Source organism: Manis pentadactyla, chromosome 10, assembly GCF_030020395.1.
Source record: "Manis pentadactyla isolate mManPen7 chromosome 10, mManPen7.hap1, whole genome shotgun sequence".
In the NCBI taxonomy this organism is placed as follows: domain Eukaryota; kingdom Metazoa; phylum Chordata; class Mammalia; order Pholidota; family Manidae; genus Manis; species Manis pentadactyla.
Window position 1 is genome coordinate 97,602,722 of NC_080028.1, and position 27,349 is coordinate 97,630,070.

The 27,349-nt window shown below is 44.2% G+C and overlaps 1 protein-coding gene across 6 annotated transcripts in view; it reads right to left on the reverse strand.

Annotated features, from left to right (window-relative positions):
• The window catches only part of TMEM225B (transmembrane protein 225B), a 29,308-nt gene extending 2,697 nt beyond the window's left edge, over positions 1–26,611 (reverse strand). The window contains exons 1-7 of one of the 6 annotated variants that reach the window (XM_036897026.2): positions 26,022–26,611; positions 25,666–25,802; positions 9,397–9,605; positions 8,102–8,168; positions 5,829–6,061; positions 4,407–4,553; positions 3,487–3,624 (exon numbers count right to left, since the gene is read on the reverse strand). In XM_036897026.2, coding sequence (XP_036752921.2) covers positions 3,487–3,624; positions 4,407–4,553; positions 5,829–6,036 — 493 coding nt within the window. In that variant the 5' untranslated portion in view covers positions 6,037–6,061; positions 8,102–8,168; positions 9,397–9,605; positions 25,666–25,802; positions 26,022–26,611. Of the gene's footprint in view, positions 1–3,486; positions 3,625–3,965; positions 4,037–4,406; positions 4,554–5,828; positions 8,047–8,101; positions 8,169–9,396; positions 9,606–16,046; positions 16,179–25,665; positions 25,927–26,021 lie in introns of those variants that run through there. The other 5 variants (XM_036897024.2, XM_036897023.2, XM_036897025.2 and 2 more) reach the window with 5 other exon arrangements.
• Positions 26,612–27,349: the final 738 nt, after the last annotated feature.

Consider the following 27,349-nt stretch of genomic DNA (forward strand, 5'->3'; position numbering starts at 1 on the left):
GTATCATAATTCTTCCAAGTGGTAAAGATACCTCAAGACAAATGCTGGGCATAGAAGCTACAGGGCATAAATAAGCAAAGAAATAAAAAGCTAACCATTTCAAACAATAAGGCTTCCCTCTCACTTACCAACTTCACATTTCCCTGTATGGCCCCGGAAGATGACTGGTTAGCCAGAGACGGGTTAGATTCCTCAAGGGAGGAACAACCTAAGACAGGCACAGTTGCAGGGGGGTCATCAGGTGAGAAATTTGGGATCAACAGAGGTGAGGCTTAGAACCTCACCCCCCCATTCTGAGAGAAATCTTCTGCATACGTGGACGTTTTATTGCCCTTGTCTAGCTTGGATTAACACATAGTCTACAGGCACACACCTGATCATCTACATTTGCTCTCTTACAACACTAAACTATGTTTTCTACCTTTATCTTGTATCTACCTACCACTTCAGCATTTTATTAAAAATAATAATAATAAAGAGAGAAATGTGGTATCCACATATAAATCAAGTATAAAAATCAAATGAATATTCATATTTGAACTGACTGTTTAGAGTTCATAATGCATGAGCAAAACCGAAGGTTTCTGTGATGACTGCCCTTGTACTGTTCACCATGTAAGAACTTATTCACTATGTAAGAATTTGTTCTCCATGTAAGAACTTGTTTGTTATGCCTCAGAAGATTGGAGACTGACGAAAATTAGGCTTGGGGTGGATTAATGATTGTGCATTGAGCACTGACTCCCCTATACAGAATTTTATTGTTGTTAACCATTTGATCAATAAATATGAGAGATGACCTCACAAAAAAAAAAGTATACACTTCCAATGGTAAAATGATAAGTAACCGGGATGTAATGAATATAGTCAAGATATTGTAACAGCTTGGTATGGTGATAGCTGGTACCTAGAATTGTCATGTATATAAATGTTGAATCACTATGTTGTACACCTGAAACTAATGTAATGTAATACTGTGTGTCAACTACCCTTCAATAAAAAAATAATTATCTACAAAAAAAAAAAAAAATTTTTAAACAGGCCAAGCAAAAAGCTAAAAAAAAGACACACAAAACATGAAGACAGAAAAAATATTTAAAGTAAAAGACTGGGGACTCTCCTGTCCCCTCCTGGCATGAGCCAGGAGCTCTGTCTTTTCTCTCTATCTCTAAATAAAAGCCTCTGCCTTGCTCTCCTAAAAAAAATAAAGTAAAAGATTAAATAGATTCAATAGGCAAATATTAATCTAAAGAATGTAGTAGTATAGTAATATCAGATACAACAGACTTTATAACAGAAAGCATTACTAGCAATAAAAAAGTTCACAGCATAGTGATAAAAAATTCAGTTCCCAAGTAAAATATAACAATTCTAAATCAAGATTTAAACAAAATAATGAGCAAGCTTGATCTAATGTTTACAGATAAAAGGTTGCATTCAACATGAAACGTGAAAATGGACCTCAAACTAGGCTATAAAGCAAGTCCCAGTCTGAAAATATTAGGATTATATAGACCATTACCTCTCATCAAAATGAAATTAAGTTAAAATCACTAACACAAAGATAAAATAAAAATTCTACGTTTGGAAATTTAAAACTATACTTTATGTGGTGTAATTGTGAGTTTATGACACTATTCCTTTAACTTCCTATACTGTTATCTTTTTGCAAATTAGTTTGTTCTAAATGAATTACAGGTTTATTGTAAAAAAAAATCTAACAATACAAATTTGTATGAAGAAAAAATAAAACTACACTTTAAAATAGTTCATGGATCAAAGAAAAAATTATATGGGGAACTAGAAAATATTTGAAATAGAACAATAACAAAAAATGTTACACATCAAAATTGGAGATGCAAATAAAGCAGTTGTTGGAGCGTAATTAAAACTTTAAATGCCTCCTTTCTTAGAAAAGAAGAACTAACCAATGAGCTTAGATCCTGATTTAAGAAGTTGGAAAAGGAATAGTAGAAAAAATGCCAAAAGTAGTAGGGAGGGAAGTTCAAAATAAGAAGCAAAAATTAATTAAATAAAAAGCAAACATAAAATATGAAGGTTCAAGAGAGCTAAAGCCTGGTTCTTCAAAAAGACTACAAAAGTGATAAACCTCTGACAAAACTGGTAATGGGAAAACAGAGAATTAGGTATGAAAAAAGAAGTACATAACTACAGACACAGCACAAATTAAAGTCAAAAAAGAAAACATTTTGAGTAACTTTATATCAACAAATTTTAAAATTTAGATAAAATGTGCAAATTTGTAGCAATATATAAACCACCAAAACTGACTCAAGAAGAAATAAAATACCTGAATAGTCCTCTAATCATTAAAGAAACTGAATGATGAGCTTAAAATTCTCCCATAGAACTTCATACTATGCCCCTTTTACAGGCGACTTATTTAAGATGGCAAAAATAAATGAAACTTAGGTCCTCATGTTAACAAGGAGGAATCTCAAGGTTATAATGTTGATATATAACATAGCAATTCCCAAAAGAATACATACAATATGATTATGTAAAGTTTTAAAGCATACAAAACTAAATAATATACTGCTTAAGGATATATGTGTGTAGTAAGTATGATTAGCATAAATTTCAGAATTGGTTCCTGAGAGGAGAGAAGACGATGAGATCAGGGACAGCCACATGGCTGATGGGGAAGACTTCAGAGATACTTCACGTTCCACTACTTGCCATTAATTCAGGCAAGCCAATGAGGCTGTGCCTTACGAGCTATAGCACCATAGAAGAATACTTGGCATCAATTTTTCTTTCTCAGTGGTACGTAAAATAAGGGTATGACTTACAAATAATGGATTTGACAACATGTGGGTAGTTCTTAACATTACATGGTGGAAATATGGCTGTATGGTCTATTTTTAATCACTTGTATCTTGCAGACATATTAGAAATATTCTTTTTTATGTATTTAATGTATAACGAAATCAAGTTAAAAAAGATTGTGATCATGCGTCAGGTTAATATAGGGGAAAGAGAATTAGAAGTAGGGACAAAATTAGGCAGGATTAAGAATTCAGATGGTGATGGTATGTAAAGATAAAGGGCGTAGGGTGAGGAATGAGATCCTAGATTTTCAAATGAAGATGGAAACAGGAATAGAAAGCCTTAGGAACCAGGAGAGTGTAAAGGAAAGTAAGAAAATGAGGAAGTTTTATTCTAAAGTCAAGGAGGATAGCGACACAGTTGAGGCTCAAGAATCTTCTGCATCCATGGAAATTTCTGTGTCTGCAACATCCAATATGGTAGCCGCTAGATACATCATAATGTGGTTATTGGACATTTGGAATGTGGCTGCTGTGACTAAGGAACTGAATTTCTAACTCTATTTCATTTTAATTAAAGTTAAATAGCCATAAGTAGCTAGTAACTACAGTTTTGAATAGCGCAGCTCTACAGTGCACACAGCTCCTGAGTCCAGACAGAGGGCAGGGAGAAGGGTACCAGCCACAGGATACTCACCAGCCACTATGAAGAGAAGGATGCCAAAGATCAGGACATAGTAAGGCCACTGCACGGAGAACTGGTAGGGGCTGAGCTTGGTCCTCAGACTCTGGATCTCCAAGGCATGCAGCAACAAGGCGAGGAAAGCACAGGCCCCTGCAGGGTCACATTAGGTTGCTCTTGCTCTCCTCTGGAGGTTCCAGCCTTTACTCCCATCTTCCTCAGACTCATTATACAGGGCCACGTGGCCTAAATACAGCCTGTGTGGCTCCCACGTGGAGGCCCCTTTCTCTACCCCCACCCCTTGCCCTCTTAGACCCAGTAATCTCCACCCACACACCTGTCTCCTCCAACCTCCCAACTCATCTGAAAGCCAATGTGCCTTGTCTCCCAAGGGCCCCACAATCAGAAATCCCTTTCCTGGGTCCCCCTGTGCCCATGCCCTTAACTGACACCAGAGGCAGCCCTGTGTTGTGTGATGCTGTGGATGAAACAACCTGATTTCCCACTGTGAGCGTTCCACCTTCTCCATCTGGTGGGAGCCTCCCCAGGTAGGGCCTTGGTCAGCCTTTTAGAGTCAAAAGGTTTCAAAGGGCAAAAATGGTCTCCTCCATTGATTCATCCAAGAAACATTTATAGCATATATCTCAGTAAGGTTATAATTCTGTACCAGATGCTATGACAGTTGCTGGGATAGAGATCATGGTAAAAAGACCCCCCAGATAAATGACCCCAGGCCAGTGGGGTAAGGACTGTGCTAGCTGGAAATGCTGCTGTCGAGAAGCCCCAAAGGAGAGGGGTCAAAGTCCCGAGGTGGGGTCCACTTCACAGAGAAGGCAACAGAAGGGGCTCTACAGATTCTCTCCCCCTGATCTCAGAGACAGTGAACCCCTCCTGCCCTCTGAGCCCTCCCCAAGGCTTGCCTGCCTGTTCCACACCTGTGAGGAAGCTGATGGAAGCTGTCACAAAATTCTGCTTCCGGATCCTTGGAAAGAGCTGGGATGCAAAGGACACCAGGATGAAGGTGGTGAAGAAAGACAAGACCACCGCAGACAGCAGGAAGACACGGCCAAGGATGATGTACACTGCAGAGGAGGGACAGCAGGCTGGGCTGGGCACCCTGACCCGTGAGGCCAGAGGCCCACCAAGTCCCCTCGGGTTTCCCCCAACGCACGGCCTGGGACCACATGACCAGTTTGCCACCAAGAATGCTCTGGTCCCATTATTTCATTCCCCCTGACATGGAAGTATAAGAAAAAAATTAGGTGGTAACCAACATAAAGTGAAATTCTTCGGATAAAATTTGTTGCGCATGGAAAAACGAAGACTGGCGTCTGAATGGGTCACACTGAAACAAGTTAGTGGTGGAAAATCAGAGTTCTGTGAGGTGAAGAGTCCTGAATTCTGCCAGGAATCCTTATTTAATTATCCTGGTTAATAGAAGGAATGAAACAGACCCAAGATAGCAGAGCCAGATGATGGGTTTTTTATTCTCCTGCTGCTGGCATGACTCAAACCTGTGGTAAAGGGAGCCTGTGTCCTCCTGCTCACGCAGAGGTGGACAGCTAGTGTGGGGACAAAGACACAAAAGTGCTGTTGAAAACCCAGATATTCTAGAATCTACTCAGGTTGAACCAGTGGTTCTCAGCCAGGGACAGTGTCCCCTTCTGGGGATATTTGGCAATGTCAGAAGGTAATTTTGGTTGTTAAAATCATCTGCAGGGTGAAGGGGGAGCAGGTCTTGCTACTGGCATGGAATGGGTATGGCAGGCAGGAGTGTAATTAGCCATCCTGCAAGAAACACGGGAGCCCCACAACAAGAATTAGCCACCCCCAAATGCCAGTCAAAGAGTTCACAGTCTGGCCCATCCTCTGCTCCTGTTACCAGGAGACGGTCTCTACAGGTCCCAAGGTCACCTCTTTTCCATGACAGATATTCTCCTGACCTTCCCAGGTACCTTGTAAAATATGATCTCAAGCACCTTCACAGTTCACTCGACTCATATTTGTGTACATTGAAAATGTGGACACTTGGCCTGAGCATGTTGTCTATAGAGCTGCCACCCAGTTAAACTATGGGGATAAGTGGTGGAGGGGAGCAGTAGGGAGTAGCCACTCATACCCTAGAAATAAACTTTGTTGCTGATACATTTGCTCCTGATTTGGGCAGTCAACCTGGCATTATTAACCCCTTCCCAGTCACCTATTTTCCTCCCATCCTGAGAGTGGAGAGTCAGAGAAAATGCCCTTATGAAGTCATTCAATTCTGTCCTCTCTGCTCCCAGCCAGTCCTCTGTCACAGCCAGCCCCCATGCTGGTCCCATCTCCCCCTCCCAATCCCCACCACCACCCCTCCTTACCAGATAAGGGTCGAGGCTTCCAGCATTTGATATGGAAGCAGTTTTCAAACAGGCCACTGAAAAACACTTCCTGGGACTCTTCATTCACCAGCCGCACCCAGAAGGGAAAGATGGAGACCAGCAGTATGAGCAGGTAGCCCAGGGAGGTCATGGCTGGGGCTATGGCCCACGTAAATCCCTTCATGCCCTTGTCCTCTAAAGTCAGCATCACCTGTGCAGGGCAGAAGTGAGGGCTGCTCAGGTGGCACATGGTGAAGGAAATGTCAGCACAGATGTGAGGCTCAGAAATGGGTTCTTTGAGTTGCTAAACATTAAAGTCTTGCACCCCCCTCTCTTTGGGCCTCAAAAACGCATGAAACATTTCAGCTGCTAACTCACAGAGTGATCCTGGGCATATGGGATCCCTTCTCTGAGCCCTAGCTTCTGCCTCTGTAAGACGAGGAGACTGGACTGGACCCCTTCCAGCTCTAAGGTTCTAACCACCCAGTTCTGTTAACACCCACCCATAGAAGACCCTCTCTACCACCCTCCCTCACAGTCAGCTATTTGCCTTTTGAGATTTCAGACAGAGGATGGGGGAGACAGTAAGACCAGGGTCTGAAGTGCCCTTCCTCAGTGACAACCTTCTTGTCCCAGGACCTGGGGTTTAGATGGTAGGGGTCCACCTGGCCAGGGGGAGTCCTCTACTGATAACGAGCAGATCATGTGCACACAGTTTTACAAGTAGACTTAGAGCCACAGATGCCCTCTCGGGCTGGAGGCCATGGCCCTCAGGTCATCTCCTTCATTGGCCCTGACATCCAAGATGCTTCTCTTGAACACACACCGGTGATGTGGAACCTAAGTACTGGCTGAACTCGGCCTTAGGAGACCCCAACTGCTGTCCTGGCTTTATCACTGCTAGCTGTGTGACCTTGGAACTTGCTAAAACTCTCAGGAATTTGGGTCCCCTATTTGGAACAGAAACATAACACCTGCCCAGGGAGTTCAGGGGCAGGGCCAAGTGAAATAACACACACCAAACCCAAGGTCAAGCACAGCACTGGGTCTTAGGTGCTTGGTTAACGTTGGGGTGGGAGGTACCTTCTCCTAAAATTATAATGTCCCTGTGGGAAAAGGGGCTAGTAGCCATTCACAACCTATGGGCAAATTTATTCAGTTAGTCTGCTCTCCTTTCTGCCTTTGCTGCCCTCTAAGGAATGGGTTTTCCTGAGGTGGTGACTGAGAAGCAGGGAAGCCTGGGTGCTGCCAGGCTGGGAGGCAACCAGATGAATCTAGGACCCCCCTGGCCACCTAGTGGTGCAGGAGGACATCAGGAGGTGAGGGAGAGGTGAGGAGGGAGTCAAGGGGCACCCCAAGACAACAGCTCTTCTTCTGAGTCATGCCCAAAGCCAGGCCTGGAGATGTTCCCCTACACAGGTTGTGCCCGGTGAGTACAAGGGACTTACCCACAGAGTGAGGGTGCTTCTCCTCTCCACACTATGCAAACCCAGGGCTCAGGCCCAGGCTTGGGGTCCTCCCAGCATCCCCTGCAGACCACCCCATCCCCACTGCAGAGGGGGCAAGAAGTGCCTTGGAGATACTGAGACCTGACCTCTATAGCAGAACCAGCATAAGAGCAGAGGGCAGGAGTCAGGGTGCCCTCCTGCCCCAAATATGCTGTGTATAAATGGGTAAACCGCTGTCCCCCCGTGAAAGCTGTCAGAGTGGTTTGGAAAAGTTCTAATGTGCTTTCTCCTCCTTTCCACCATTCATTAGTTTCTCTTCTTCCCACCTGAAAAATTTTATCCTTCCTCCTTTCCAAAGCTCTTCCTTAGCTCTTTCCTCCACCCTCCAAGCCATACTGATGAGCTGCTTGAACTTCAGGGCCTGTTTCCTTTGCTTTAAGATAATTCAAGTCGGTTGGAAAGAGTGAGCTGAGCAATTCTAGCTCTAAAACTCTCCAGGTAGGAGCCAGGGCTGCACCTTGACCCCCTGGTGTCCTCTGGATGGGGTGGAGGACACTAGACATTGTCATTTGATGGCCTCCACCACTTTCTGTCCCCCCACAACCCCAGCTCATCTCAAGTTGGCTTGTGTCTCCCATCTCGACCACTCTCTCTCCATCACCCACACGCCAGCCTAGAACTCACGCCAGCTTCTCCCTCTCCCATGCTCCATCTCCCCAGCCTTTCTCATCCTCTCAAAGACCCCCAGGCCCCCACTCAGCCACCAGCCATTACTCATTCCCTCCACAAAAATTAATTTTCACTTACTGGACGCCCCATGCTCACCTTAGGCCAATGGGGGTGATTCAGAGGTTTAAAAAAAACAAACCAGGAAGCCTCAGGCTCGTGGTACCTACCAGGGAGACAGACACAAACACATCACATTACAGGATACAGTGCTTTCCCCCATAGCCTGGGGCCTATGGCGGGAGAGGCACAGTCCTGTGTGCCATCTCTAATCTGTGCCCCCAACCTGGCTGCGTTCGAGTGAGAAGCGCCTTGCCAGCCTTTCTCTAGGGTTAGGCCGGGTGCTGCATGGGGCAGCCCTTAACAATGGGGCTGGAAACTGTGCCCCAGGCATGTGCAGTTGGGGGAGGCACTGATACAGGCCAGACTCAAAGGATCACAGACATCTTACTATAAAAGGGGATTTGCAGATCCCTTTGTACTGAATAAGAAAGAGCAGGCGAGAAGGACCCACAGGTCCAGGATACAACAGTCAGTCGGTGCCAGGCAGGGACCAGAATCCCCATCGCTGCCCCGCCCCCTAGCTCAACAGCCATCCCTGGCCAGCAACTCAGTTTGGTGCTTCCCAAATCTGGTATTAGTGGAACCAGTGAAATTTTCCTAATAGGCCTGCTCATGTGCATGCGTGAGGGCACAGAGAAGAGGAGGACAGGGGAGGCTTGCTCAATTTTTATTTTGCCAAGAGCATTCAAAACAAAACAAAACAACTGTCCTCTATGTTCCCTGACTGCTTTAATAATTATTTTAAGAGGACCTATGACAATGGGAAGTGGAAGGGCTGCACACCCCGTGGTGCCTGGTCCCCATCTGTGAGGGGCAGGCTTGGTTGGGGCTTCTTCAGTGGGGGCTCCCCTGAGAGGGACTCCCTGAGCCCCCTGCAGCCTCCTCAGGACCTGCGCAGCCCAGGACAGCTGGGAAAGGTACTGGGAAGCGGACAGCATAAAGTACATCTGGGTCGGAATGGGGAAGTGGGCGGGAAGGAACCCGCAGGGCAGCAAACTAGAAGAAAATTGACCCAGGCTTGGTCAGGGGTTCCTCCTCCTGACAACCCTGCTCGGCCCGTCCGTGGTGGCCCCAAAGCCACAGTGACATTTCCCGGACCAGAGATGGGCCCAGACCTGGCCGTGGGTCCCAACAGCCGTGAGGGAGGTTTGGCCTGGGGTGGGGGCTGGGCCTCTCCTCGCCCTCCCCTCCAGATCCCAGGAGCCTCCTCCGCTCCCCTGAGGGGACCCCTCCCTGCTCCGGGGACACCACATGCCAAGGCCTGCTGAGCTTCCACTGCCCCGGCTGGAGCGAGGGGACGCCTGTCGGGCAAGGGTTCCGTGGCCGCTCACCCGACGCTACGCGGGGACTGGCCTCCGGCAGATCGCAGTCCAGCCTCGCAGTCCAGCCTCGCTCACCGAACTTGCTCACCCGGCCCGGAGCGAGGCGGGGGTGGAGCAATCTGGAGTAGGCGGATCTGAACTCGAATTCCAACTCTGCCATTACCAGCAGGATGACCGTGGGCAAGTTAGGGCTCCTTCCTGGGAGTCAGGTTGCTCATCTGTAAAACGGGAATAACAGTAAATTACTCCACCTGTGGGATGTGACGGGGTCCCAGAAGTGCCTGGAAGAGAACATCACCACGGACCCCACACACATGGTGCGACACAAACATCCACCTCCACCCAGTGCCTGGAAGAAGCCCGACTCCCCAGGACCCTGCCAAGTCACTCCCCTTCGCCACCCATAGGCCGGGGAAGACTCTCAAAGAGAGAGCACTCTGTGGGGTCAGGTCCAGGTTTCCGGGGGGGGCACTAGTTCTAACAGCAAGAGAGGCCCACTAGCAGCTGAATAAGTCACCCCCGATTTGAGTCTATGGTCACCAAGGAAATGCATTTATAACTCAGAGGATTTTTAAAAGCCAGGACCATGGCTGGCACCTCCTGACACCTCACTAGCCAGTTCCTATTCAAAGGCAACAGGAAGAGAGGAGAGGGAAGGACCACTAACTTATTCAATCACCTATCCCCTGAGAAGCACATGACAGTTGCCTGTGCTATTTAGGATCCTATCTGTTACAAGGTTCAGAACCCAATTTATGAAACCCCAGGCCAAGAGAGGGCCTCTATAGGCTTAGCTGGGATGGGGCAGAGGTCTGACAGAGAGACATGGATGCCAGGCCAGCAAGACTCCTGGGTAACTCTCTACCCTGATCTCAGAAAGATAGCTTTGATCTCCTCCACCCTGTAGGGTTTCATTCTTCAGGTGGCAGGGGAAATAGTCAGCTTCCAGAATCACATCCTCACTGTTAGGCACATAAAAAGAATGTTTTCCTCACCCTTTTACCACCACTTGCCTCAGAATCTCCCAGGGTAGCATTCTGATTGGCTCAGTTTGGGTCACATGCTCATTCCACCCTGGCCAAAGAAGAATCAGCTGTGGGTCATCCAAGAAACCAGCAATTTGAACCTCGTATCTGGATCAGGGTAAGGGAGACTTTCTTAAAGGAAGGAGGAGGATGTTCCCACAAGAAGGGAGAAATTACGGCACGCCATGACAGCATTTTCATATACACTCATACAATGCTTTTAAATCTCATTACACAGCAAATCCAAAAGACAGGTATTATTATCCCCATGTTGCAGATGAAAGAGTCTCAGCTTAAAAACGTGCCCAAACGCCAATGGATAGTTGCTGAAAACAGGCTGCAAAGGAATAGATTACTTGCATGGTGCTGGAGTTCATCATCCTGACAAATTACTTACTAATTGCAAAAGGAAAGCATGTCTATACACAGGAGAGACCTGTCAGCCACTCCCTTAACCAAGTGCACAAACAGCAAATAGCGTGGAATAATCTGGCACCATATGCCCCCTGGGGCGATACAGTGTGCAGCTATTACCCATGAGGTAGTCTTGCCAGAAGTGTTTAATCAAGCCTCTAAACCTCGTTCCAATTTAGAGGAAATACACAGCCTTGAGAAGCAAGATAAATATCACTACAGGAAAACAGGAAAATCAATTTTGTGGAAAATTCTACAGGACAACTGTTCTTCACTTCTCCCAAAGTCAGTCATTAAAAAAAAGTGGAGGAACTGTTGTCAATTAAAAGAAACTAGAGACATAAAGCCAAGTGCAATGTGACCCTTGTTTTTCTGATTTGGGAAAAAATAGGTATAAAAACAATCTTGAGGCAACTGGGGAAAATCTGAACATTTACTGCATTTTGGAGGATATTATAGAATTAAGTTCTTCTTCTGGGTATTGCTAATAGCACTGTTATTAGGTAGGAGAAAAACCTCACTCTTAGGGCATGCATACCATCATACTTAAAGGTGAACATTATATCTGAGCTTACTTTCAAATGATTCAAAAAAAGCATATAGACAGAGAGCAAATATGGAAAAATAAGAATTGTCCATCTAAGCAGAGGATACAGAGGTGTTCACATTAATGCTATTCTTTCAACTTTTCTTTTCATCAAAATATTTCAGATAAAAAATTGGAAAAAATAAAGAGAACTTGTATAAAAACACACACTCACAGCAGGAACCCAAACTCAGGTTTATCACTCAGCCACTCAATTATATGTGTGCTTTCTCTAATGACAGATATGATATTAAGGGCATTCAGTCCTTGCCCTCATGGAGCTTGCAGTCTAGCTCAGGAGACAGGCAACTGAATAAATCATTTCCTAAATGTGATCAGTGCACAAAGTATAGCATGTTATGGGAATTGCAGAGCAAGAACAATTCAGGTTTTGGGTGGTTTTGGGCAATCAGCTAAAGGGAAGACCTGTCAAGGGAGCGCCATTTAGATGGAATTCCCGGAAGGGGCCTACACGATGCAAAGGTTCTCACCTGCTCTATGGCAGGTAATACTGCATGTGGTGTGTGCACACATGCAGCAAAGTCTCATCTTTGTCATATGTGATGCACAAGGATATTTCTACTCCTTTCTAGTCCTATGTTTTTTTTCTTTTACCCTTACTGCTGGTTGCAACATGCTACAACAAATCCATTTTATGACCCACAAGAAGCTTCTGACCTACATTTGAAAGACACTGTGTTCAAGGACCCAATGACTTTTCGAAATGATAGGGAGAAGTGGCCACTAAAGGTCTGGAGAAGTCAGTAGCAGGGATTGGAAGGGTCTTGTAGGATTTCATCCTGAGGGCCTTTGGTGAGAGGCCTTTGGTGGGATTAAAGCAGTCGCATTTGGGTGCCAGTGCCAAAATATGTCTCCCTCCTCCCATCTCCCCTTTGCCCAAAGACTCCTACCTGTTCAACAGAGCACAGGACCTGCCTCTCACCCTGGGGACCCAAGGCTGTGTACAGAGTATGGCTAGAGACTGCCAGGCCAGTCCCTCTTAGCCCTGGAGATTCTAGAATCCATAAGCAAATTTAGGTTATAGCCTCCTCCAGAAGCATTTTCCTATTTTCCCAGGGCTGGGGAAGAGGGAACTGCCTGCCAGGAAAGGGGGAGTGCCCAGGAGCTGGAGGTCTCACTTCCCCAAAGCGCTATGCTTCCTTGGTCCAGAGCTCCACAGGGAAAACCCAAGCTACCCAAATCATAATTTTGCTTCAAAACAGAACTGCAAAATGAGCAGGCCCCTGCTCCCCTCAAGTCCCAGCTCACGGCCCTCAGGGAATCCACCCAACAGCTAACTCCACCCCCAACTCGGCCCCTCCCTCTGCTCCTCCCACCCGGCCTGGGACCCTCAGTCCTTTCAGGGGGGACACCCGGCCCAGCCCTCAATAACTAAGCTACCAGATCCTATGTGGTCTTCCTATGTCTCTCTCAGCACCTGTGAAGCCTCCATATCCCCTATTGTATAGATTTCCAGCCATGGTTACATATTAGAATTACTGGGGACTTACCAAATCCTATACCCAGGCCATACACCACACCAAAAACACAGACTCTCTGAGATAGGACCACAGCATTAGTACTTTGGAAGCTGCCCAAGTGATTCCAGTACACAACCTAAGCAGAGAATTTCTGCTCTTTTGTGTCTTATTGCAGCTAGGAACCATGAGGGGACAAGAGAGAGGGTGACTGTGGTTTTGGGTGATTAGCTGTTTTCTGGGATGTGGGACTCAGTGCTAAAACTGAAAAAGTTCTGGATGAATGGTCGCCCTCATGTTCCCCTGAGCTCTAACAGCTCCGTGAACTAGTCTGGCCACTAGCAATATTATTGCCCAAAGAAGCAGAGGCTGGTGTTTTTGATACCAGCTTTTGATACTCCTAGATGACTCTTCCCTTTCCTGGCCTGCAGACACTGGTGCCCTTGGAGCCTGGCCTGAGACCCTGCACACTGACCTTGTCCTGGGGTGCCTTTCCCTGCTATTCTCTGCCAATCAGAATCCTGCCAAGCCTTCAAATCCAATTGGTCAGGCTGTGCCTCACCCGAAACCCTTACACCATAGAAAGGGCCCTTGCTTTCTGTGGGGTCTGTGTAGTTGAAGAAAGTGAGCATACCAGCTCAGAGCTCAGACCTGAACTCACAGAGTATGAGTTCAGACTCAGGACCTCCAGGGAGCAGGTGACACTGTTAGTGCCCATAAGCCCCTGTTGGAGTGGAGGAGTGCAGAGAGAAGAGATGAGACAAACAAGATGACTTTGGTTTCCAGTAAACAGATTCACTCCTCAGCCATCCACTGAACATCCACTGTGTGCACAGCACCAAACCAGGCTTGGAGAAGGCTACAGGAAAGAGGCCACTGTCAAGTTTAAGAGTCTACAACATAAGTATAATTTCCACTGATATTTTAGAAAATCACTTATCCAGACTAACTGGAGGAAAAACAATCTGACTTTTGTAATAAAAAATAAGCCTTTACAACAAAGTAGATTTCTCTCAGATAACTAGAGTAAATCTAACACTGTACTACCTAGTAGAGGTACTTCTGGAATTTACTGATTAAAATATTCATGGTAAATTAAATGGGTGCTCAAAGTTTTGTTTTTCTTTTAATCAATCAATAGTATCACACTATTCAACTGTTTGGCAAACATTTTCCTCCACAATTACATGGTCATGAAGCTCTGCCTCAGGTTATGATGGAATTTTATTATAAAGGAGTTTGAACAGTAGCTTTTTCTGATTGGAAATCTTGAAAGTTATTATTGAGGTTCTTTTTAAAAAAAGAAAAACAGCCAGAAGTTAACCATTTCTCTCTACCTAAACTTGAAATACATGTGTATCTGGCAAAAAGATAGTAGGCATGTGCATGACTAGGATTCAGTCAAAGGGGTAAAAGTACCAGGACACACACCATGGCCCAGTGAAGGCAAAGGAGGATCCACGGGAAGGTGGACCAGTTGCAGGCCCAACTGCTGCACCACCCCAGGGAGGGCAGTCAGATCAGCAACATTGCATGTGAGCTAAATCCCTGCTTGTCTTCTGCCCTCCAAGTCTCCCAAGCCTCTCCCTTGTAGCCCATATGAAGAGAAAAATACAAGAAGGGGAGTTCTGGCAAGTGCAGTTCAGTTGACCCAAAGTGACACTTAATGAAGCCCACAATACGTCATACTGAGAAATTATTTGGCTTGGAAATTTTGCTGATTTGTAAGTGCATTTCTGCACTTAAAACAAAAAGAGATTCAGTAGTCTGCAGGACACCAAGGAGTGAAATACTGGCACAAGAAGACCCAAGAGCCAATCCATCCATAGTTGCAGCAAACAGGACAGAGGAGATAGAAGGAAAGCTATTAGGTTCAAAGGTCACCCCATTGCCTTCGTAATCTGGGGGTAGTCTGAACCAAGAATTCCCTGAATGACCCAGCTCATTCTATCTTCAGAGAATGGCTATGGAGGTTTGAAAAGCAAACCACAGAATCTCCCTGATGTAGAACCTGAAAATCAAATAGAAGTTGTGCTGACTAAAGGTTCCACCTGGGTAGTGCTGCACTGTGCTCTTCATCCTCCTCCCTGACACACAGCAAGGCTCTCCTCATAGTTTTCATTCCTCCAAAGTGAATCTGCTAATCCTGAATAAGGCAGGAACCCTGTCTAAAGGTTTCCATGCACTGAACACATCCAGATTTACTGACTATATGGACTTTCAGGTTGAACTAGGACTGAGGGTTGTCTGTACTTACTACACTAACAGGGTTTCTCCTGTGTGAATTCTCAGAAGTTTAATAAGATCTGAACTCTGACCAAAGGCTTTAATTTACCACCTTTGTTTCATTCATAGCTTCTCTCTTATATGGTTTCCAAGATGACTGATAAGGTATGAACCATACTTGAAGGTTTTCCCACATTCTTTACATTCAGGTTTTACTCCACTGTGAGTTTTCTGATGCTGAATAAGGTGGGACTGCGGACTAAAGGCCTTCCCACACTCACTACATTCATACGGTCTCTCTCCAGTATGAACTCTATGGTGTTTAATAAGAAGTGAACTCTTGCTAAAAGATTTCCCACACTCATTATAATCATAAGGGGTGTCCTCTGTATGGACTTTCTGATGTTCTATGAGGTGTGAGTTACAACTGTAAGTTTTCTCACAGTCATTGCATTCATATGGTCTCTCTTTGGTGTGAACTTGCTGATGTTCTATTAGATTTGAGCTCTGGCTGAAGGCCTTCCCACATTCAGGACAGTTATAGGGCTTCTCCCTACTGTGGATTCTCTGATGTTGAATAAGTTGAGCTGTGGCCAAAAACTTTTCCACATTTGTTACATACATAAGGCATCTCTCCTGTGTGGATTATCTGATGCTGGATAAGATGTGAACTGCACCAAAAGACTTTCCCACACTCACTACACTCACAGGGTTTCTCTTCAGTGTGTATTCTTTGATGCTGAATAAGGTTTGAACTATGGCCAAAGGCCTTTCCACATTTATGACACTCACACAGTTTCTCTTTCATGTGGATTTTTTCATGCTGAATAAGGTATGAGTTTTGCTTGAATAATTTTCCATAAATATTACATATTTGGGATTTCTTTTCAGTAAGAATTTGTGACTATTGGATAAAGTCTGTGATATTACCAAAGTATCGTCTGTGTTCATAGGGTCCTTCATGTTTGTTTTGTCCACATTCATCTCCTTCATGTAGTCGTATCCCTATGTCAAGAGTTTTCTGCTTTAAAATTAATTGATCCTCAGTCCACGTGTCACCATCTGACAGAAAATATAAAAAAGGTAAACGTAACAAGAAAAACTGGTGGAAAACAGGATGATCAAAGTACTCCAGAAGTATTTGGTTCAAAAAAGTACTAACAATGGCCTTACAATATAGGGAAAAGATGGATACAAGTTGAGCGGATTTGGAGAAACTGTTGGGAAAATTTAGGATTTATGTATTTAGTAGCTAACCAGACAGCTAAACTGGGATTAGCAGAAAAGGAAAGCAGAGTTTGAGGGAAGTGGGATTATCTCAGCACATAGGAAGCGATGTTTGGGGATGTAAGGTGGGGGAGGGCAGGGACAAAGCAGAGAGAGAAAAGAGGAGAACCTCACCCAAGGTTCTGTCTACATGGTGCCCTTGCCACATGGATTCCAGGGAAGACTTCCTTCGCCTAATCAGACACCAATACTTTGTCACTCTTGCCGAGTCTCTCTCTACCCACAGACCCTTGCATGCTCACTAGTGAACATAGACCCACTCAAACCCTATGTGCACCTTTTAGAAATTGTGGAAATTGGGAGGATTTGATAAAGGAAGGGGGTGGGAAAAATAGGAAAACTTATTTAAAATATGAAGCATGGGGTACAGAGAGGTATTTTCAAATCTATTTCAACTGTAAGAGAATATACAAAAACAAGTTCTGCACCCTAGCTGCATCTAAAGGAGACATGATAGAAAAACATTTCCTGTTTACTTTAATACATTTCTCCTCTTAAGTTGTACTTAAGAAATATGGTTGACTGAAGCCAGAAAGAGGTGGTTTTGCAGTGATATTAGAAAATGTAGGCCCTCTGCTGAGAGAGATCTTTCTGGAAGAAGAGGCTGCTGAGGATGAGCCAATGCAGCGTTTCCACTAGTGATGAAGGCTTAAAACGTACAAAGCTCTGATTTTAGTAGGTAATGGTCATATTCTGTAAGGATTTAATAATTATCTGTAAAGTCTTATCACAGAACCCTATTTGCACTTGTTCTCCAGATATGCCTTCATCTACTGTATATTTAATTTGAGTATTGTGGTGTTTTTACAAGTTTTTTTTTCCTTGTGATGAGGACTTTTAAGGTCTATACTCTCTTGGCAACTTTCAAACAATATAGCATTGTTAACTATAATCACCTCACTGTTGTACATTACAACTCCAGGACTTAATTATCTTATAACTGAAAAGTTTGTACCTTTTGACCACTGCAATCCAATTTCCCACATCACCTGTCCCCTACTTCTGGCAGCAACCAATCTGTTCTGTATATCTCTGAGTTCAGTTCTTTTTGGATTCCACACATAAGTGAGATCATATGGTAATTATCTTTCTGTGTCTGACTTATTTCACTTAGCATAATGCCTTTCAAATAGCACAAGATCCATCTGGGTTGTCACTAATAGCAGAATTTCCTTCATTTTTGTAGCTGAATAATATTCCAATGTGTGTTTGTATATGTTTGTGTACCACATTTTATTTATCCATTCATTCATCAATACACACTTAACATTGTTTTCATGTCTTGCCTATTATAAATAGTGCTGCAATGAACATGGGGGTGCAGATGTCTTTTTGAGATAGTGCTTTCATTTCCTTTGGATAAACACCCACAAGAATAATTGCTGGATCATATGGTAGATCTTTTTTTAATTTTTTGACACAGCGGCTACACCAATTCACATCCTCACCAAAAGTTTCTAGGGTTTCCCTTTTCTCCACATGCTCACCAACATTGTTATCTCTTGTTTTTTGATGATAGCCATTCTAACAGATGTGGGTAGATTAGTGGCTTAATGCTTCTACATGCCCTTGCACATGTGTTTTACCTGCTTACCTTATATATTATACTGAATCTGAGCTCCTAAAGAGCAGAGAATAGGTCTAAAAAGTTAGGCTTTCAAAAAAGAGTGATAAAGAGCTCACACACCTCAAGAAACAAAAAGCAAATAATCCAATTAAAAAATGGGCAGAAGACCCTGTCTAGCTTGGATTAATACTTAGTCTATAGGCACAGACCTGATCATCTACATTTGCCCTCTTACAGCACTAAATTATGTTTTCTACCTTTATCTTGCATCTACCTACCACTTCAGCATTTTATTAAAAAAAAAAATAAGGGAGAAATGTGGGATTCACATATAAATCAAGTATAAAAATCAAATGAATAATATCTGACTTGATTGTTTATAGTTCATGATGCATGATCAAAACTGAAAGTTTCTGTGATATGACGGCCCTTGTACTGTTCACCATGTAAGAACTTATTCACTATGTAAGAACTTGTTCACCATGTAAGAACTTGTTCGTTATGCTTCAGAAGATTGGAGATTGTTGAGAATTAGGCTTGGGGTTGATTAATGATTGTGCATTGAGTCCCCTATACTGAATTTTATTGTTGTTAACAACCATTTGATCAATAAATATGAGAGATGCCCTCTCAAAAATAAATAAATAAATAAATAAATAAATAAAAATGGGCAGAAGAGCTGAACAGACAGTTCTCCAAAGAAGAAATTCAGATGGCCAACAGACACATGAAAAGATGCTCCACATCACTAGACATCAGAGAAATGCAAATTAAAGCCACAATGATATATCACCTCACACCAGTAAGGATGGCCACCATCCAAAAGACAAACAACAACAAATGTTGGCGAGGTTGTGGAGAAAGGGGAACCCTCCTACACTGCTGGTGGGAATGTAAATTAGTTCCACCATTGTGGAAAGCAGTATGGAGGTTCCTCAAAAACCTCAAAATAGAAATACCATTTGACCCAGGAATTCCACTTCTAGGAATTTACCCTAAGAATGCAGCACCCTAGTTTGAAAAAGACATATGCACCCCTGTGTTTATCACAGAACTATTTACAATAGCCAAGAAATGGAAGCAACCTAAACGTCCATCGATAGATGAATGGATAAAGAAGATGTGGTACATATACACAATGGAATATTATTCAGCCATAAGAAGAAAACAAATCCTACCATTTGCAGCAACACGGATGGAGCTAGTGGGTATTATGCTCAGTGAAATAAGCCAGGCAGAGAAAGACAAGTACCAAATGATTTTACTCATATATGGAGTATAAGAACAAAGAAAAAACTGAAGGAACAAAACAGCAGCAGAATCACAGAACCCAAGAATGGACTAAGAGTTACCAAAGGGAATGGGACTGGGGAGGATGGGTGGGAAGGGAGGGATAAGGGGAGGGGAAAAGAAAGGGGGCATTACGATTAGCATGTATAATGTGGGGGGGGCACAGGGAGGGCTGTGCAACACAGAGAAGACAAGTAGTGATTCTACAGCATCTTACTACACTGACGGACAGTGACTGTAATGGGGGTTGTGGGGGGGACTTGGTGAAGGGGGGAACCTAGTAAACATAATGTTCCTCATGTAATTGCAGACTAATGATACCAAAATAAAAAAAAAATTTTTAATTTTTAAAAAGAGTGATAAAGACATCAATCAGGTCTAAACATTAGTGAGGCAGGCCAAATCTTTTTAGCAAGGTACCACAATGAACTGGTCCTATGAACTCAAGTCACTCACCATTGCCTAGAACAGCACAATCAAATAGACCTTTCTATGGTTATAGAAATGTTCCTCATCTGCACTGTCCAGTACAGTAACCACTAGTCACATGGTAGTTTTTGAGCACTTGAAATATGGCTGATATAACTAAGAAGCTGAACTTTTCATTGTATTTTAATTTTCATTAATTTCAATTTAGTTAGCCTCTTGTGGCTAGTGGCTACCCTACTGGACAGCACAAAATCTAGAGCTTTCTAAATCTGCCAAATCTGTCCCACAGGGCATGGGGCCACCTACTTACAAGACTTCAAAACTGGGATGATTAAATAAGATAAAAGAGCAGACAGAAGATAACAAAGAGAGTCCATCAGCTCATCAACAAATTTAGAGCAGTAACCTGGGCATACCTCCATATGGACTTGGATCTGGAATACTTCATTAAGCAGGAGACTTGCCTTCTGCACTGGCTTAGGCAGATATTAAAATGAGGATTTCTTCCTACCTCCCTGACCTGGCCTCTACCTGTCTTTCTAGCCTCATTCTGATCTCCTCCCCTTACACAAAGCCCCTTCTACTGTCTGTTTCTATTCATTCTGTCCCACAGCATTTGAAGGCTTAGAAATTCTAGATATGCCTTTTATTTGCCCCACTGACAGAGATTTGACAGCCTGCTCAACACGGTCAAGAATATAAATCCTTCTGTTATCAGGCCCTGTTCAAACCATGTTCTCCATGAAGCTGAAGAGGGTCCTTCTCCTGTAACTCTTGAATCCTTTTCATTTTTATGAGTCACATGACACTTTCCTTATTCACATTCATTCAGTACATTTTACTGAGCACCAACAACATGCCAAGTACAGTTCCAGGCTCTGAATACATCAGTGAGTGAAACAAACATTCCACCTTCTAAGACCTTTCATTTTAGTCAGGGGGATGGACAACACACTATGTAAATGACCTGCTATTAGGAGGTGGTGATAGGAGTGCTATAGAAGGAAAAAAATCAAGGAACAAGGATCAGAGAGATAGGACAGCGAGTGGATAAAAGGGTTATAATTTTAAATACCATGGTCAAAGAAGGACTAGGACTTTTTTGCAAAGTCTGAAGCAAAACTTGAAGGAAACAGGAGTATTTGGGAAAGAGCATTACACATGGAAAGGCCCTGAATATTTAAGAGGCAAGTGTGACTGAAACAGAATGAGCAAGGGGAAGAATAGTAAGAAATAAGGTCAGAAACAAAAAAGGGGATGAGAGAACACAGGACCCTACAGGCTACTGTAAAAGGTTTCCTTTTACTGAGATGGAAAGCCACTGGGGGTTTTCACCAGAGAAAGACAAGATCTGGCATTTTAACAGGATCAAGCTGGCTGCTACTTATAAGGAAGCATTGGTAGAGGAGGACAGCCAGCCAGAAAACAACTGTACTAATCCAGGTGAGAGATGATGGCAACTTGGACCAAAATGGTGGCAGAGGAAGTGGTAAGAAGTACTTGGACTTTGGGAAAAATGTTGATGGCTGTGTCAGCAGGATTACTGACTGATGGATATGGATATAAGAGAAACAAAGACTTCTCTCTGGGTTGAGTAGTTGGAAGGATTATGTTCTCACTGACTGAGATGGAGGATATTTGTAACCAGAAAAACAGCATCTCCAATAATCTAGACATTTCCACATAGCTCTTGTACCAGCCTCCTGAAGTCAACATGTCCCAAACCTGCTGCCCCTTTTGGTGTATAAGTATTTGCTGTAACATTCTTCCAATGTCCTGCAGCTTTAACATTTTTCAAAATAAAAAGAGGTAGGGCAACAACTATCAGTGGCTCCCTTCTCAGTATCCACATCCATTCAGTAAACAAGTACTATAGCTTCTACTTATAAAAACACTTTTTGATTTTGTCCCTGCCTTCCTGTTACCACTGTTAATGTCCTAAAGTCAATGCTGGTCACCCCTCACCTCCTGTACCACACTAACCAATCAGAATCTCTTCCTGGATATATAACACTTAACTGTTAGCCTCCTGTTAGGAAAGCTAACATACCTCACTATCTGCCAAACAAAATTTAAACTCTTTGGCATAATTTTCCACAATCTCACTCCACTCTACCTTTATAGCCTCATCCTCTATCACATCCTCCCTATGCTCCAGTTAATCTGAACTACTTCCTGAATGTTTATATCCCCATGCATTCCCTTCTCCACTCAGCCTTCACCCTGCACCTGGAACAGCCTCCCTTCTGACTTCACCTATCAAGACCTAGCTCAAAGGCAAACTCCTTGCTGAAACCTAGCAGGGCTCCAACCCCAGCTAGAAGTAATCTCTTTCCTTTGAATCTCTAAGGAATACAGTTCCAGACTCCCTCATGGCATTTAACAGTATGGACTTCTCCTTATAGGTATTCTTAATTGTGTGTGTGTGTGTGTTCCCTTCAATTTATATTAAAAACATCTCTAGAGTAAAAGACATCTATCTTTTTCTCCAAGCCTAGTACTATGTAAATAATTTAAATTATTTAAATTAGGCATTTAAAATCCTCCTGATTATTTTCCATTAATCCATTAAAAGGAAGACCTACTCCATCAAGAGAAGAATCTATAAATCACAGTGGGTCCCAAATAGATCATTTATCAAAAATCATCAGGACTCAGACTCAGACAGAATACACAGAGATAGATCTCCTTGTGGGTCTAACCCATTTACAGAAGAAATATCAAAAACTTGGATTCAAACTCTGGTATATGGCAGGATTCCCTGGGATGCCTTGGCAGTAGCCAGTTTGGGAGGGAGCTAGAGAGGCCCAAGAAGAGAGCAACTGCCCTCGGAAATAACAGGCAAATCAAACGCCTCCCTGTGGATGTAAGTTAAAAGAAAGCTTCTTGACTGATTTGTGTCTAGTTTAAAGAAAGGCAGAAATCTATGTAGTTCTTTAAGGAGTTTAACTACAAAGCTGTGTGATCCCAAGTACATTTACCTGTTAACAGCAGAAGAAATGAGCAATACTTCCTGTACTGGGTCAAATAGCATTCTCCCAAAATTCATGTTTACCTGGAACCTCAGAATGTGACCTGTTTTGGAAATAGGGTCTTTGCAGAGGGAATAGGTTAAGATGAGGCCATAGTAGATTAGAGTGGGCCCTAAACCCAGTAACTGGTATCATGGCAAGAGAAATGAGAGGAAGATTCAGACCCAGAAAACCACGGGGAGAAAGGCCAGTGACAATGAAGGCAGAGATTAGAGTGATGCAGCTACAAGCTAAGGTGCACCAAGGGTTGCTAGGAGCCATCAGAAGCTAGGAATGTTCAGGAAGGATTTCTCCCTAGAACCCTCAGAGGGCCTTTAGCTCTCTTGGACTTCTAGTTTCCAGAACTGTGAGAATACAATTCTGTTGTTTTAACCTATGCAGTTGTTGTAATTTGTTACAGAAGCATTAGGTACCTAATACACCTCCTGTTTGATTTAACCAATCAACAAACGTGTAATACCTTCTACAGGCAAGGTAATAGTAGAGGGATTATAATGGTGCTTCAAATCTCAATTAGAATGACAACCCCTACCTAGATGAACTGGGGATGGCATCCTCAAAGAATGACATGCAGCTAGGTGTTGAACCATGATCGGGATCAACAAGGGAAAGAGTATTCCAGGCAAAAATAATAGCCAATGCTAAGACTCAGAAACATAAAAGGGGATACTAAGTTTAAGGAATGGTGAAAAAAGTCAGTGTGACTGAAATGTACGTTGCAGGTGGGCAGGAAGCAGGAGGCATGGCAGAAAAATACAGCAGAGTCAGATAATGAAGAGACATAAGCCACACTCTGGATTTTGGGCTTTATTCTATAAGCAGAGAAAAATCTGATCAAACTTCCAGGGACGTTTGTTCTGACAGCAGTATAGAGAACAGCCTGAAGGGAGGGGGTGGAAATGACCAAAGCACAGGGATGTATCAACAATCCAAGAAAAACAAAATGGGCCTAAAATTAGAAAGTGATAGGCAGCAGAGTCATGCCTTTCTGAAAAAACACCGACAGGATTTGATGGTTGACTGAATCTGGAGAGAAGGAGAATAGCACAGATGACTCCACGTTTTGTAGGTTGGGAAAACCGGTTACTAAAATTAACCTGAGTGGTCACTGGAAGGTAGAGAGGTGGAGGATGCAGAAAAGTGAGCTCCTAAGTGTACCTATGAGCATCTAATATTCAGGAGTCAGCTGGAAGCCAGAGCAGCACACAGTGGTACCTGAAGTCATGGAAGGGGAAGGAACCACCCACAGGACTGAAAAGAGGGCTGAGAACAGTCTTGGGGGAAATCACTGTTTTAAGAAACAGGAGTGGAGAAACAGGAGTAGGCAAGGCCCTGAAACGGCAAGAGGCAGGCCAGAAGAAAATGGTACTTACAACACCAAAGAGCAAGAGTTGCAAGTTCAAGTGATCACATCGACAACAAATACTAAGGGGTCAAGAAATTAGGGCTGGAAAACTGTGTCCAGTTAGTTCAGCCACTGGTAACTTGGATATAAACAGTTTGGGTGCAGCAGAAGCAAGTGCTCTGAGTTGACAAGTAAATGACAATTATAAAAATAACAGCAACTGGTGAAGATGATAAGAGGGATGATAGTGAAGGGGACAAAGGCGACTGTACCCAACATGTGTTTTCATGTGTCTCTTGTGTCTCCTTCCTCACAGCTCCATAGAAGCTTCAAGGAGGAAGCTGTTCTGCCCTGAGTCCTCCAGCAGTGGATGCTGGGATGTGTGGGATTTGGATAGACACAGAACGTATGGACAGCAATGCATGTGAGAAAGAGGACACAAAGGCTCATGGGCAGGCAGTGCAGTGTCCTCATACAGACATGCCAGTCTTGTGGGGTTTGTCCTGGGAACACTGAGTTAAAACTTTAAAGATGGGTTGGGAGCACGCTGCAGAGGACACGGAAGACGAGGCCATGGAGCATGGACTGAGTGCAGTGGGTGCTGTGAGCTAAAAGGAATCAATGAGTATTTTAGGAGGCCAATATGGGCACTCAGATCCTCAGAAAGACTAGCAGCAGGGAGCCTGTAGTAAGGGTCTGCCCTTTCTCATCTGAAATCTGATTTCTTTCTTACTCTAAATTCTTTCAAGGCCAAACTCATGACTTTCTAAGGCATCCTGGGCCAATGTGCAGTTTAGAGGGATCTCCTGTGAATCAGTTGTCCCACAGCCTCTCCTAGTTAACTATTCCACCTCAACTCTAAGCTTATGGGTGGGTAGGGGGTAGGTTTTCTTTCAGCTTTGTCTCAGCACTTCATAATAAATAACTCAATAAATACTTGTCAAGTTAAAAATTTGACTGAAAACATAAACAGAATAAATGTGTAAAAGAAAATCCTCTCAAAATCCACAATATGGATTATCTAAGCCTTTGTGCCCCAATTAAATAATCCAAGTTCGTTTTTTTTTAATGCCAGATGTGTACCAGGTACTAGTGGGATGAAAGATTGAAGTAAAAATGTTGATATCATAGTTTAACCTCATTTTCCATCAGCAGGTGGCTCGCTTGCCTCCCGTACTCCTCAGGCAAGGCACCCTCTTGGAGTTCGGACCTGGGTGGTGAATGCATCTTTCCTAATAATGAGGACAGCCCGGGTAGAGCCCACTTTTTTCCTGGTACTTAAGAGTATGGGACATCCTTGGCTGGGTTCATGCATGTGCTTATTCACACAACAGTTACTGAGCTCCAAAGGCCAGTTAGCCGGTGATGGAATGACAGCCCCTCCAAGGTAGCGCTCTGATAGTGCCGCTGCAATTGGCTCCACACAGTGAGGGAGGAAAAGTTAGTTACAGGCTTTATTTACATGTCATAGAGCTTTAGGTTAAAAAAAAAAAAATCAGTGCTTTTGCACCAGGATAATTCTAAGTGTCCATCTGATCTGAGGCCGCGGTTGGAAGGACAAAGTTTAGACAAAGAAAGCCAGCTAGGTCAGCTCCTCACCATTGCTCTTTCCAGGCTTCCGCTCGGGGGATGCACACAGGAACTCCGAGGGCATCTGCCCAGGCAGCCTCTCCATGGGCCGAGGCCAAGATCTTCTCTAAAAGTCCCTCAGAACATGACACAGGGCCGGGCGGTCACTTCAGGAAAAGGGTGTAAGAGGGGGACAGATATAGGGAAACGGTAGGCGAAGCTCGTCCAAGAGAGGCTCCCGGCCCAGGAAAAGGAAGAGAAGCGTCCTTCCGGGGCTGGCGGCCCGGCCAACACCCATCGGGTCCTGCGGCCCCGCCCCAACGCCACCCGGTCCCAGGTCCCCGGCCCGCGTCCGCCGCCGCCCCTCCCACAGCCCCGAAACTCACTCGCCCGCTGGCTCTGCACAATCGGCGGCGGCCGCGGCGGCCCCGGGACTCCCGCGAGCTCGGGCTCCTAGGCGCTCACTTCCGGGTCCCATCTAGGCAGCTCGGAGGTCCGCTCTCGGTCGTGGGTGCTCCTGGGGAGCTGGGCTCAGGCGGCATGTGGTGGCAGCTCCTTCGGCGTCTGTCCTTCCGCGGGGAGGCGTTAAGGCCGAGGGAACAGAGCTATTTGTCCTGTATCGCCTCCGTGGACCCGGGGTCTAAACTGGTTGCTTCTTTCTTGTGCCAACTACCCCTTACGCACTCCATTTGTCTCCTCCGCTCTCCTTCTGCCCTTTTACTACCCATCTCCACTCACCTTTTCCTGACCGTAAGCCGGGCTGACCCTACTGGGCCATACAAATTCTCTGTCTGCGCCCTCAGTCCAGCTTGACCTCCTCCCCATCTGTGACTTCAACCCAGCCGTCTTGCCCCTCCCAGTTTTGCCCGGGATACCATAAATAAGGACGACTTGGTACCGAAGGCTAAGAGGAAGAAAAGCCTTAGAAATAGGGTCAGGATTCAAGCACTCTACTGCTCCTGGAACCTGGGTTTGTCAAAAGCATATTTGATAATGTCGAAGCAGGAATAATGGGAAAGGAAATGAGTTGTTCGTGATAAGGGAAGTTTCCTGCTAAACTCCGAAATAACAGCTCCTGTTATGGAGCATTTAAACTGACATTACTCAATAACCTTTACAACAATCCCGTGGGGTTGGTACTTTTTAGTATCCTACATGCCAGAACCTGCAGAGCAGCATTTGAACTCTGGCCCATTCAAACCGGAGCCTGGTGTCTAACTACACCCAGGACAGACAAGACTTAGTGGAGATTTGTAATATGAGCAACTGACGGAAAGAAAAAAGACAAGACTCTTGTGATTATAACCAACTTTTAAATTTATAAACATGAAATACAGCTAGAACAGGTTAACCATTTTCTAAAAGTGAAGAAAGCGAATGAGATGCACCAGCAAAATTTAAAATGCACCATCTGTTTGAAATCCTCCTGACAGTCTTAGACTAAACATTGACTCCTTCACGCACTCATACTCTGAGAGGGTGTAAGATGTGATGGCATATGATATGTTAGAAGAGACATGTCAACAGTTTTGCTGACCCCAGCAAGGAGTGCCTGTTGGTAAGCAGCTCTTACCAGAGCCCAGGACACTTCATCATTTCTCTAGTCATATTTAAGTTCTCCAAACCCAAGGTATCCCTCCCTGGACAACTAGTCCAACACTGCTAAGTGCTTGCTTATTTAATTCCCTTTTTAAGATTTTATGCTCAACATATT